This window comes from Nymphaea colorata, chromosome 4 (assembly GCF_008831285.2).
Source record: "Nymphaea colorata isolate Beijing-Zhang1983 chromosome 4, ASM883128v2, whole genome shotgun sequence".
Lineage (NCBI taxonomy): Eukaryota > Viridiplantae > Streptophyta > Magnoliopsida > Nymphaeales > Nymphaeaceae > Nymphaea > Nymphaea colorata.
In genome coordinates, this window is record NC_045141.1 from 19,341,194 (window position 1) to 19,355,869 (window position 14,676).

Here is a 14,676-nt window from a genome sequence, read left to right on the forward strand (position 1 = left end):
CAATGGGGACCTTGTGAAGATCTTGGTTGGTTGACTCATACGACCGTAGCTGGTTTTGACATCTCAGTTTCGTACCATCAACGGCTAAATTTTGAAAAGTAACAAGGTAATAAATGCCACAAAAGATGGAAAATTACAGCGCTTCAGTTATTGAGGACTCTTCCGTGTTCTCATATGCAGAGCCAGGCCACTTGGGCTTAGTTGCGTGTTCGTCCTTCGGACATGCAGGTCGTGTATGCGTTTAGTTGTACTTACCCTCTCTCTCGGACACAAAATGAGAGGTCAGCAGGCTCCTTGGATGGCGCTTCCTCATCTCCGAAGTGTGTTTAGAGACTGCAGCCGTCAGTTTCTTTTTTGTACATAAAGCCATTTTGCATGCATAATGGGGCCTCAGCGGTCCTAGTTAATGAAGAACTATGATTTGAAAATTCTTTATGTTGCTAATTGTTGCAAACAGCCCGTTTTCAAGTTTCTGTCGCCTTGATTCAAAGGGAAAACGCTCAGAATACTGAACAATGGCAGAGAATAGATCAAACAAATTTAGTGCTGGTCTTATGGAAGTAGCACCATCTCCAGAAGAGTTATTACTGTGCCTCTCCATGGGATAGAGGTCTTCTACAACATCTTGAAAATTTTCATACTATTTCCTTTGAAAGAAATGCACCACTGACAATTTCTCACAATGAAAATCATTGCAATCCTATACTTGACCTCCTAAAACAGAACCAGCTAGGCTTGGCCCCCAAGTAACTGAACTATGGCAACTGAGACTTAGCCTTGCATTATATGCCAGGTGACAATCCATCAAGTCACTGTTTATCCTTCCATGTCTCCCGTCTTGAGGGGAAAATAGACATCACACATGTGTCCAAGTTAGTCAGTGTCAAGTTGCAAACAGAGACAACGTTAACGTAAGCCAAAAATGCTAAGCTCTTCTACATTTCAATCTCTTTTAAATTGCCTTTGCTTATCTTGGTAGAGCTTATCAATCTTCTCTGAACTTAGAGACTTGACCTAGGTGCTGAATTTGGCATTTTAGCCTTTCTGATGAGGCCCTCTTGCGTCAACGAAACCAAAAGCTGAAACGAAATCAAAGTGATCAAACAGGCAATAGATATATCAAAAGCTTAACCATTACCTACAAGATTGCCACCTACCTCGCCATTTTTATTATACATACGGCCGGTACAAAAACCTCGAGCACTATTTGCAATTGGACTTTCCATCTGCTCAACCAAAGAACCAAAAAATTACACACTTCCTTATTAAGTGGGCATGGGAAATGAAAAAAGAACAACAAATAGTAATAACAAAAGAAACATATATCCAATATTCACCACATATAGCAGCCAATCGTCGGCCCTCACAGGCTTGTGAAACCAGATCCTACATGATAAAGACAACTTCTGAAGAGTTAGGGAAGAACCAGTGTCCCACAAAGGGGACTCTTGCATCCATCCATTCAAATGAAGCACAAAATTATAACAAGTGAGGGTCCATAGGTGAAAACATTTACATAGAGGACAAACATTCACAAGGAACAAAATCATCTGTATTCGCATACAAAAGGCATTCCATCCATAAGCAACTAAGATGAATATTTGTAACTACCCATAGTTAGTTTCCACTAAAAGATTCCAATGAAGAAGCTTGATGACTACATATTTATAAAGAAGGCGTTTTACAACACTGCATGACATCACATAAAAAATGGCACACTTCATAAAATTGGCATGGTATCATATAGATGTGTTTTTAAACTTGTTTTTAGATTTCCAATTTCTTCTAAATTAGGCTCACCATGAGGTAGTTGCAATTTCCAGATGATGCAAGTGGCCCAAACAATTTGAGCAACGTTTGGTACATTAGCAAAACAATTAACCAAAGAAATGGTTAACTTTATATTTTAACCATTATCCTTGTGTTGCAGAGGCAAATGTCAAAATTAGACAGAGTTCCATCCACCAGGCTGGGCTATAACCTTTAAGCTGGAAGAGACAGAATCTTCTAGAGCAGGTATACATCTCTTAGCATAATCTGGCAGTGGTTTATTTATCCCCATAGATATCAAATGAGGGAAAAGAAACTATAAACACATAAATGGCAATTTAAACTTACGCATGGTCAAGACTGAGAGAGGTTGGCCTTACACCCTTTACTCGATGTGGATTCAAGCTTGTACTTAGGAAAATAAGATCTGATGCATATGCCACAACGCAACTGTCATGGTCAGAGAAAAAATATAGTATCATCTTTCAGAGAAAATTCTAGTACTGCCAAATAGAGAGTTCCCTGCCTGAAAATTCTGCATCAAAAATGTGGAAAGAAAAAGCATACTGCTGGGTGAAAAGGATAAAGGCCTAATCCTATATCAGAAATGGAATCTTGAAAAACCTGTGGAGAGCTGGATCATCAGAAAGCTTTCCCCTTGCCCTGAACCAGTATCGATCACTGCAACATAACCAGTGGAAGGTAAATAAAAAGTTCATTGCCATGGGATGAAGGACAATGGCTCTGTCTCTGTCTCATTATATATATATATATATATATATATATATATATATATATATATATATATATATATATATATATGAACACATGTGCATATATATAATCAATTTACATGGAAATCTTACCTTGGTTGAGTTTTCCGCTGCTTCACAGACTCTGGAGGATCACAGAATCTTACCTCTATGGGCCAAGGTATGTATTTCTTCCTAGCTAACCTATTTCGGTAGTCCCTGTTGCACAAGGATAAGAGTTGAAACACAAAAGGAAGAAGGAAAAAAGAATAAAAAGTATTTTTTACTTGGAAGACCTACAGAAACACAATCCAAGAACCAGTGTGTGGTAGAGCATTCTTAAGTAGGCAAAATTTGTTAGGATATGAAGTTCCCTAATAACAAACAACATATTATAATTATCTAGGTAACAGGATATACAGCAATTCACTTCAGATAGATCCCCATTAATGGAATATAAGCTTCACTATGGAAGAATGGTACATAAAAAGAGGCATGGAATGGAGCCTCTAAAAAAATTAAATAGAGCAAAGAGCATCTTAAATGATGAGAATGGCAAGATTCCATATGGTAATGAAACAAATAAAACTTCATTTTGCTGGCAATCAGCCAAGTTTTCACTTTGGACCTTTGTGCAGTACTTTAAGTTTAACCATTACCATAATGTTAAGCACAGTAATGGAAGTATGCATGGCAAAGAATGAATTTGCCGTGCATCAAAATCAGCCTTTTTTATCTAATCACCACACCAGTAAAACATCCATAATGAGATAGATAAACTTTCCTAAACAACAAATGATCAGGACATACTGTGTAACGGATTTGAGGTACTCAGGGGCAAACCCAAGGTGGGGTAGGCAGGGCCCATTCCCCAAGATTTTGAAGAAAAAATTTACCTGTTATAGTTTTCAAAAATTTTAATTTGACCCCTGCAAAGATTTCCTAATATATGGACAGTTCCTGCAAAAAACTTCAGAAAGCCTTTAAATATTGGACTCAAATGCTTGGGACCAACCAAAATCATTCCCAGAGGAAAATTGGCAGATAATTTTACCAGATTTTGTTGGATACATTTTCTCAAATATAAATTGATGTGCTCTTTTCTAAATTGTTTCATTATATGCTCAAGAATCAGTATATTCAAATTTGTCTGTGACTCTCCTCTAATAATTTGACTCTAGAGCTATATACTGGATTGTGTTTAAACGCTTTCCAGAAACAATGGAATGACACATCAAATATCTTCTCCAGAAACTTCACAAAGAGATGGTTTATCTAAACCAACACACACACACACACACACACACACACACACACACATATATATATATATATATATATATATATATATACTGTTTCCCTGTGTCTAAGAGTATGTACAGTCCGTTGTTTTGTTTTGCATTGTACTTCCTTTGCTTATGTTGAGTCCTTTGCTTACACTTGTTTACTTGTAAGGGAGTACCCTCCCACCAGTCTAAGTGTCATGTATTGGGATTCTTAGTTTTGGGTGGTCGGCATGAGAATCCTGTAAGCGGTCCATCTTATGTAAGCAAAGTTGAGATCATTCTCCTTTCTTACCTCTCTCCTGATGTACAAGTTTTTCAAGTTGAATACAAGATTTCTTTATTCACAAAGTTTTCTTTATGCACTTGTTTTCCTAAAACGATCTTTGTGGCCCTTTCGGTGGTTCGAAGGCTGGCAACTAGGTTCTTGTCGTGCCGCACGGGCTGAAGGAGTTAGCCCGTGACAACTGGTATCAGAGCCCTAGGTTCTGCTCAATCTGGAGAAGCGATTGGAGAGTCGGTGTAGAACTACACGCCGGCGATCGTTGATCGAAGAGGACGTCCTAGCGACTCAATACAATCTGCGAAGTGCCAAGGGCAAGGGAATAGCCCAATCTGAAGAGATGGGCACATCCCAGGGTCAGGAAGTGTGAGAATCTTCACTAAAACATCACCGAATCACGTCTCTCCGTCTGAAAATAAGGAGGATGGAGAATAGAGAATAGAAGAAGGCAATGAAGGTAAGAGAACCGGCGGCCAATGCAGCCACACTATGCTTGATCTCTATTATTAAAACATAAACCTAATTAGGTTACAACAAAAAGAGGAATAAAACATGAAGTAATTACAAGAGGTGCCACCACTTAGACGTGAAGACATAAAAACGAAGTGGATCGGGTCTGAACAGACCCGATCCAGACCCGATCCCTTTACATTGATGCGTACAGACTTAACAGCCCCCCTCAAGTTGTGCATGAGATTTGATCATGCACAACTTGTTTTTCAAATCCCAAAAATGCTGCCCTGTAAGACCTTTGGTAAAAAGATCCGCTATTTGTTCACTGGTGGATATATAAGTAGGCAATATCTCGGCTTCTTCAACCTTCTGACGAATGAAGTGTTGATCAATCTCAATGTGCTTGGTACGATTATGCAAAATGGGGTTGAAGGCAATTTTGATGGCGCTTTGATTGTCGCATAGCAATGAGGACTGAACAATAGGTAGATGAAGCTCTCCAAGCAAATGTCGTAACCATGATGCCTCAGCTGTCCCTGCAGCCATTGCTCTATACTCTGCCTCAGTGCTAGATCGTGCAACGGCACGCTGCTTTTTACTGCTCCAACAAATGAGATTAGAATAAAGAAAAAGGCAGAAACCTGAAACTGAGCGTCGGTCATCAGGATCTTCTGCCCAGTCTGCATCAGTATAAGTATATATGCTATGTCCAAGAGAAACATTGGGACACTTTGTATAGATCAATCCATCCCCAAGAGTAGCTTTGAGATACCGTAAGATCCGCTTAGTAGCATCCATATGTCCTTCTGTGGGTGCATGCATAAATTGAGAGATCTGATTTACAGCATAGACTATGTCTGGGCGCGTAAAGGTAAGGTATTGTAACATACCAACAATGCTGCGATAGAAGGTAGGATTTGAATAGGCAGCAGTTCCATCAGAGGCAGCCAATTTAGTGTTTAGAACACTAGGAGTAGTTATGGGTTTGCAATTAATCATACCTGCCCTGTCCAAAATATCAAGAGTATACTTATGCTGCGTAAGAGTCAATCGATCATTTGCTCTATCAAGTTCAACACCCAAGAAGTACCGAAGTTCGCCGAGATCTTTCATCTTGAATTCTTGCTGCAATAGATCCTTAACATAAGATATATGAGAAGAAGAATTCCCAGTTATAACAATATCATCTACATAGATAAGTAACCAAGTGGTAGCTTCTTCGGTATGATACATAAACAAGGAATGATCTAGAGAGCTTCGTAGAAAACCAGCTTGTTGTATATGATGAGAAAACCGATCGAACCATGATCTAGAAGCTTGCTTCAGCCCATATAAAGACTTGTGTAACTTACAAACCCATTTTTGAGGATCATGAGTATTGTAGCCGGGAGGTTGCTCCATGTATACCTCTTCCTTAAGAATCCCATGTAGAAAAGCATTTTTGACATCTAACTAATAAAGAGGCCACCCATATGAGACTGCAAGAGAAATAATCACACGTATTGTGCCCATCTTGATAACCGGACTGAATGTTTCATCATAATCTTCCCCATATTGTTGTGTGAAACCACGGGCCACAAGACGTGCTTTATGTCGATCAATGCTACCGTCTGGCTTATATTTCAGTTTGTAGACCCATTTGGAGCCCACAACATTCTTATCAGTTGGACGAGGGACAATCTGCCAAGTCTGACACTCATGCAATGCTGCCATTTCCTCATTCATAGCTTCAACCCAACATTTTTCCTTACTTGCATGGTGATAGGATTTTGGTTCGACCTTCTTGCTGACTTCTGTCATAAACAACTGAAAATCTAAAGAAAAGTTGTTATAACTTACCCACCGATCAATGGGATGTCGCACACGTTGGGACTGACGTGGGGCTGCATTAGGAGCTGATCGCCTAGAGTACACAAGGCCTGAGAACCGACTATGTATAGGTGAATCATGGGGTTGTGAGGATGAGGGCATGCTGTCCAAGGAATCTCTCACAAGTGTCTCAGCCTCATTAACATCTTGCTCCTCGTGCTCAATCAAACGGTCAGTCCCTTGTCTTAGGATTTCAGCATGCAGCCAAGTATCATAAATCTCATTTTTATCCTTGAGTGTCATGCAAGTAGCCTTGGGATCTTGTAACCTGTTTTCATCGAAAACAACATGCCGTGAAATATGAACACGCCCAGTTTTAGGGTTGTAACATCTATAACCCTTGTAGTTTTCTGCATACCCTACGAATCTGCACAAAATAGCACGATCTTGAAACTTGTTACGTAAGGAAACATCAACATGCACATAGCAAACACATCCAAAAACACGCAATTCCTCATAGCGTGGCTGCTCTTGATGTAATAAAAAATATGGGGATTTGCCATCAAGCAAAGCCAATGGCAGTCGATTTATAACATGCACAGCCGTATGAAAAGCCTCAGTCCACAATGTCATGGGTAAGTCTGTGTCATGCATCATGCTGAGCGCGCTTTCAACAATATGTCTATGTTTCCGTTCAGCAATTCCATTTTGCTGAGGAGTATGTGAGCATGAAATCTGTCTAGTGATCCCATTATCTAGTAGATACTCAGTAAATTCATTAGAAATAAATTCACCACCACCATCACATTGAAAATGCACAATATTACTGGAGTATTTATTTCGAACCAAGGCATGGAATTGAGTAAACAAACAGAAAACTTCAGATTTGTGTTTCATGAAGTGTATCCAAGTATGTCGAGAATATGAATCTATAAAAATGACATAGTACCTACTCCCAGAAGAAGAGGGAATTGGAGCAGGCCCCCAAACATCAGAATATATGGTGTCAAAAATCCTTGAAGCTCTTTTATTAATTGACTGAAAAGGAAGAGCATGGCTCTTACAAAGATGACAACTCGAGCACATGCTGGACTCACTGACTGAACTCAGACTGGACTTATCTAAGAGTCCGTCTGCAACAAGACTTCGAACAAAAGACTGACTACAATGAGCTAACCGACCATGCCAAATGGATGGCTTATTATATTCTGCGACATTGACTTCATTATGACTTGAAGAACATGAATCTGGAGGGTGAGGTTTGGACAACTTTGGAGCTTCTTCAAGGACATACATATCTCCTTTGCGAGTGCCCTCAGCGAATGTCTTCTTGGTTTGAACATCCTTGACATAAACAGAAGATGGTGTGAATTCAACAGAGGAGTGAGTATCATCAATAAGTTTGGACACTGAGATAATATTTTTCTTGACACTTGGAACAACAAGGACATTCTTTAATGGAATGGAAGAAGAACCCATGGATATTTGTGCATTTCCAATGTGCGATATTGTGTGATGGGAACCATCTCCCGTGACTACTGAGCCTTGATCTAAATAAGGGGAAACACTAGAGAGATTACCTGTGTCACCAGTAACGTGGGCTGCTGCTCCAGAGTCCACATACCACTCTCCTTGCTCATTTTGCTTCAAGTTAAGTTTGGATAAGGCTGTCATTAGAAGTTGTTGCACGTCTGCTGAAACCTTTGAAGTTGGATTTGATCCAGACGAGGATGGAGCTGACCCCGCTACTGTCCTATTCTCGCGCCTGACATGACTATTCTTGTTCTGAGGATTGTGCCAACATTCTGATTTTACATGCCCCTTCTTGTTGCAATAGAAGCATGTCGGGATTCTCCTAGATGTGGCAGAGGTAGTATTCATGCCTGGCGGTGTTGGGAGAATCCCTCTTCCCATGCCTGTCTGAGGAGTCCAAGAACGAGTGCGATTTCCTTGCAGTGCGTGAGTTCCTGTGATCAATACATTGTGGCTGTTGGAAGGAACCAGATTATGTCGTTGAACTCGACTAGCTTCATGTTGAAAAAGCTTGGCCTTTAGATCTTCAAAAGATGGGAGAACAGGTAAGACTTCCAAGGCTGTGCAAAAAATATCAAATTCCGTTCCCAGTCCACTCAAGGCTTGTTGGACTTTGTCTTTGTCGCTGACGGGATGTCCAATTGCAGCAAGCTGATCACTAACACTCTTGATTTCATTCAAATACTCCAAAACTGTACGCGTCCCACGCTTGATATCCTGAAATTGCCTTCTTAATTGTAGAAAACGTGCTTCCGAGACTTGAGAATATGTTGTAGCAAGGGTAGACCACAACTCTAGGACAGTTAAATCATCATCAATACCTCTTCTGACAAGGTAGAAGTGATATAAGCAACAAGAGACTGGTCGTGAGCCAGCCAAACTTCATATTCGGGATTGCTCTCAGGAAGAGTTTCATATTCAAAACTGATTTCACTTCCAGCCGAGGCCCCAACACCTTTATCTCCCACGACTGTCTTCTTTATTTCACGGTTAACATACTTTGGAGGTGCTGGAGTAGTCCCATCGATGTGCCCATACAGTCTATGGCTCTTAATAAATGGGACAATTTGGCGTTTCCAAGTCAAATAATTACTATGGTTCAGTTTTTGAGAGATGAGTTGTGAGAGAAAACTAGAGGATAGAAGAGAGGGAGCCGGCTGGTCCATGATTGAAAAAGAGGATTAGAACAGACGATTTGGGCAGAATTTTAGAGGTCACGATAGAAATTAGGGCAAATTAGGGCAAACCGTGTGACTTAGGGCAAAAAACAGAATTTAGGGCAACAGAAATTAGGGCAAATCGTGGGATTAAGGGCAGAAACAGAGTTTGAGGATAACCACGGTAGAAAATAAGATTTAGGGCAGAATACTCCAAGAAGAAATCACTCACCGGAGGACGATGTAACCTGGCTCTGATACCATGTGAGAATCTTCACTAAAACATCACCGAATCACGTCTCTCCGTCTGAAAATAAGGAGGATGGAGAATAGAGAATAGAAGAAGGCAATGAAGGTAAGAGAACCGGCGGCCAATGCAGCCACACTATGCTTGATCTCTATTATTAAAACATAAACCTAATTAGGTTACAACAAAAAGAGGAATAAAACATGAAGTAATTACAAAAGGTGCCACCACTTAGACGTGAAGACATAAAAACGAAGTGGATCGGGTCTGAACAGACCCGATCCAGACCCGATCCCTTTACATTGATGCGTACAGACTTAACAGGAAGACCTAGCCGAGGTGGTGAACAAGCTGGTTGCCAACGTAACTACTCACGAAGAAGCGTTGGACAATGCAGCCGAGTCCTTCGGTGAAATGAAGGATGAGATGAAAACCATGCGGGAACAAATGGCCGATCTTGTGGCCATGAATCAGTAACTTACTGACACAGTGACCGCTCTGCAAGCTGAAGTCAAGGAACTTCAGATAAAGAACCACACACTACAGCGACATGTCTCTGTAGGTGGAGGTAACGATCGACCAGCAAGGGTCGACGTTCAGAGGCCAAAAAAATGCAATGGGAATTGGGATAGTCGAATGATTAACAACTTTTTATTCCAATTGGAATACTATCTGGACCTTCAAGGCGTTATGGAGGACGACCTTCTCGTCAAGATTGCGGCCATGTTGCTTGAGGACGATGTTGTGGCATGGTGGAGACGGAAACGACTTGACATTCAAAAGAGGATCTGCAGAATAGACACTTTCGATGATTTTCAGCGAGAGTTGAGGACTTACTTCATGGCCCCGAATGCGACACACCATGCTTATCGAATGGTCGGTGAATTAAAACATACAGGATCCTTATAAGACTATGTGAGGACCTATCAGAGACTCATGTTAGATGTACCAGATATGCAGAAACAAGATAAACTGAACTGGTTTATTTTGGGACTTCAACCATGAGCACAATCCGAAGTGGAAAGGTGCAGTCCAAAGACCTTGGAGGATGCTTATGTGGTAGCAAAACGTTTAGCTGATACCCAGCGCAAGAGCTACACTAACACCTTCAAGTCTTCGAAGAAGCTTGCCATGGAGGAAAGAAAGAAGATCGACGAGAATGTAAAAACGAATCATCGACTCAGCATCAAGTCGAGAAGAGGACTTTCTTTCGCAAAAATGACAACTCTCAGAATAGAGTGTTGAAATATTGGTTTTGCGAAGGTATCCACTTAGCCAGGCAATGTCCGAAGCGTCTAAACAAAAACAATCAAGCAAGTTCTTCAAGGCAATCTGCTAATGCGGCACAAGGTGAAGAAGGGGAAGGACCAAAGATGGGTGCACTTCAACTTCTGAACACCATAAAAAGGGATGAGAAAAGGAAGGTGACAGCGACACCTTCCAACGAGCTCATGTACCTAGAGATCTTGGTAAATGAAAGGCCTACTATGGTCATGGTAAACACGGGTGTCACGCACAACTTTGTCTCAGATGAGGAGGCGAGGAGATTGGGCCTCACCCTTGAGAATGGAGAGTTACGCATAAAGGCGGTGAACTCAGAGGCAAAACTCATCCACGGAGTAGCCCCGGATGCGGTTGTGAAGATTGAGAGTTGGTCAGGAAGAGCCAACTTCTCGGTGGTTCCGATGGATGATTTTCGGATGATCATAGGCATAGAGCTCCTCAGTACAGCGAAGATGGTCTAAATGCCGCACTTGCGTAGTATCAGTATCATGAACGAGAAGTCTCCTTGTATGGTTCCAGCAATATCGGTTAAGAGGGATAAGGGCAAGACCGCGATGAAATCTGCTCTTCAGTTGAAGAAAGGCCTAAAGCACGGTGAAGAGGCATACTTGGTGGCAATGAAGGAAGTGACTAATGACTCCCCTGGTCTGGTCCCATAGGCGCTTGCGCCTGTCTTAGCGGAATTCGCAGGAACAATGCCTGCGGAGCTCCCTAGACGGCTGCCACATCGACGTGAAGTGGATCATGGCATAGAACTCATTCCTGGTGCCAAACCCCCGGCAATGGCACCCTATCGGATGACCCCTGCAGAATTGAAAGAACTTCGGCGACAGTTGGACGAGATGCTAGCTGGAGGTATAATCAGACCCTCCAAAGCTCCTTTGGTGCACCAGTGTTATTTCAAACAAAGCATGATGACTCCAAAAGGCTATGTGTGGATTATCGAGCGTTGAACAAGGAAACGGTAAAGAACAAATATCCTTTACCTTTGATTGCAGATCTTCCAGATCTTTTTTATCAGCTAGGTGGAGCTCGAGTATTTTCCAAGTTGGACCTCAGATCGGGATATTGGCAAGTTCGGATTGTTGACGGCGACGAGCCGAAGACAACTTGTGTCACTCGCTACGGTACCTTTGAATTCTTGGTAATACTGTTCGGGTTGACGAATGCCCCAGCCACTTTTTTGACTCTAATGAATAAGATATTTTATCTGTACTTCGATAAGTTCACGGTAGTCTATCTTGATGATATTATAGTGTACAACAGCTCAATGGGAGATCATGTGGAACACCTGCGGACAGTGTTCAAGGTCTTGAAGGAAAACGAACCATATATGAAGCACGAGAAGTACTTATTCGGCCAACAAAAAATCAGTTTTTTCGGTCATATAGTGGGTAAAGGTCAGCTGCGAATGGACACAAAAAAGGTGAGGGCTATTCATGACTGAAAACCGCCAACCAATGTACCAGAGTTGCGTTCTTTTCTCAGTTTGGCGAACTATTATCGGCGATTCATTGAGGGGTATTCTTTGATAGTTGCACCTCTCACTAATTTGCTGAAGAAGAACCGGACTTGGGCTTGGGAAGGACTTGAAAAAGATGCATTTGAGAAATTGAAAAGGGCCCTGACGTAGGAGCCTGTGCTCAGGTTACCCGACCACTCAAAGAAGTTTGAAGTCCACACGGATGCATTGCTATTGGCGGAGTGTTGATGCAGGAAGGTCACCCGGTTGCCTACGAAAGTATAAAACTTAAGGACGCGGAGCGTCGGTATTCTGTGCATGAAAGGGAGATGATGGCTATTATCCACTGTCTTCATACATAGAGGCATTATTTGTTGGGATCTCAGTTTGTGGTGAAGACTGATAGTGTAGCCACAAGCTATTTCCAGATTCAAAAGAAATTGAGCCCGAAGCAGGCCCGATGGCAGGAATTCTTTGCGGAATTTGATTTTGCCTTGGAGTACAAGGCAGAGAAGACAAACGTCGTAGCCGATGCACTAAGTTGGAAGGCAGAGTTGGCAGCTACTCGGATGACATCATCCGAAGCACAACTTGAAAGTGCTCTTCTTGGGCGTATTCGAGAAGGCATGAAGCAGGACCCTGTGGCCAAGCACTTGGTCGAGACAGCTGAAGCGGGAAAAATGCGACAATTCTGGTTGCGTGATGGACTTCTGATGGCAAAAGGAGGATGGGTGTTCGTACCTAGATGGGGCAACCTTCAGCAAGAACTGTTGAAAGAATGTCATGACTCGTTGTGGGCTGGTCATCCTGGCCAGAAGCGGATGCTGACGCTCCTCGAACGTGGTTACTACTGGCCACAAATGCGCGATGATGTTGAAGCATATGTGAAAACATGTTTGATTTGCCAACAGGACAAGGGAATGAATCAGAAGACTGTCGGCCTCCTGAAGTCTCTTCCTATTCCAGAACATCTGTGGGAATGCCTCTCCATGGACTTCATCGTCACCTTACCCAAAGTTGACGGCTTCATCTCTATCCATGTGGTTGTGGATAGATTCTCGAAGTATGTCATCTTCATCCCAACCTCTAAGAAATGTCCCGCGGAAAAGACAGCGGAATTATTTGTGAAGCATATAGTCAAGCACTGGGGCGTGCCAAAAAGCATTGTAAGTGATCATGACGCCCGCTTCACAGGGAAGTTTTGGCGCGAAGTATTTCGTTTGTTGGGTTCGGATTTATTATTCTCAACGAGTTTCCACCCACAAACTGATGACCAAACTGAAGGGATCAACGGATTGTTGGAACAATACCTTCGGCACTATGTCAGCGCGAATCAAAATAATTGGGTGAAATTGTTGGATGTAGCTCAATTTTGCTATAATTTATAGAAGAGCGAGTCTTCTGGACATAGTCCATTTGAGATAGCCACTGGACAACAACCGTTGATGTCTCATACCCTTGCAACCCAAGAAAATGGACGGCCTACTTTTGCCTACCAGTTCGTTCGTGATTGGCAGAAACAGCCGAAGATGGCTAAGGCGTTCTTACATAAGGCCGCTAAGAAGATGAAGAAGTTTGCAGATCGGAATCGAAAGCCAATGGAATTCCGAGTCGGTGATCAAGTCCTCATGAAACTTTATCCTGATCGCACGGGCATCTTCCGTGGTCGACACAGGTCATTAATCTGCAAATATGAAGGACCCTTTACAGTGCTGAAGAGAATCGGGAAGCTAGCATACAAATAAGACTTGCCGCCAGACTTTAAGGTGCATTCAGTGTTTCATGTCTGTAACCTGAAGCCCTTCTACTTTGATGAGGAAGACCCTGACAGAAGCTTCCCATAACGAGACCCGATCATGCAGCGAGCCCCGCCGACCAAGCGAGTGGCGGACCGACAGATGGAAGAAATTCTTCGGCACAAAACCAACTATCTAGGAGAGCCGAAGAAGTTCCAAGTGAACTGGATAGAGGAACAAAATCCAACTTGGGAATATGCCTTCCATATGAAGCAGCGCTACCCGCTGGAAGTCAAAGCCTATCATGAAGCTGCTAGCGCCACGGACGGCGCTTGATTTGAAGGGGGAGTCTGTTTCTCTGTGTCCAAAAGTCTGTACAGTCCTTTACTTTGTTTTGCATTGTACTTCCTTTGCTTATGTTGAATCATTTGCTTATGCTTGTTTACTAATAAGGGAGTACCCTCTCACCGGTCTAAGTGTCATGTATTGGGATTCTTAGTTTTTGGGTGGTTGGCATGAGAATCCTGTAAGCGGCTTCGGTCATCCTATGTAAGCAAGGTTGAGATCATTCTCCTTTCTTACCTCTCTCGTGATGTACAAGTTTTCCAAGTTGAATACACTGCGACATTTCTTTATTCACAAAGCTTTCTTTATGCACTTGTTTTCCTAAAACGATCTTTGCGCCCCTTTCGGTGGTTCGAAGGCTAACGGCAACTAGGTTCTTGCCGTGCCGCATGGGCTAAAGGAGTCAGCCTGTGACACATACATACATGTATCTGTGTGTGGGGAGTTGGGGGGTGGGGGGTATGTGTGTGTGTATGTGTGTGTCCTATTAAAAATTAAAGAACTTTGATTGTTCCAAAAATACAGGCAGATAAAGATCTCTCTATAAATGCCATTGAGAACT

General features: G+C 42.3%; 1 protein-coding gene across 1 annotated transcript in view; it reads right to left on the minus strand.

Annotated features, from left to right (window-relative positions):
• Window positions 1-526: 526 nt before the first annotated feature.
• The window catches only part of LOC116252603 (acyl-CoA hydrolase 2), a 35,643-nt gene continuing 21,493 nt past the window's right edge, over window positions 527-14,676 (minus strand). The window contains exons 12-17 of the mRNA XM_031626977.2: window positions 2,637-2,741; window positions 2,395-2,451; window positions 2,119-2,220; window positions 1,338-1,386; window positions 1,158-1,226; window positions 527-1,079 (exon numbers count right to left, since the gene is read on the minus strand). Coding sequence (XP_031482837.1) covers window positions 1,002-1,079; window positions 1,158-1,226; window positions 1,338-1,386; window positions 2,119-2,220; window positions 2,395-2,451; window positions 2,637-2,741 — 460 coding nt within the window. The 3' untranslated portion in view covers window positions 527-1,001. The remainder of the gene's footprint in view (window positions 1,080-1,157; window positions 1,227-1,337; window positions 1,387-2,118; window positions 2,221-2,394; window positions 2,452-2,636; window positions 2,742-14,676) is intronic.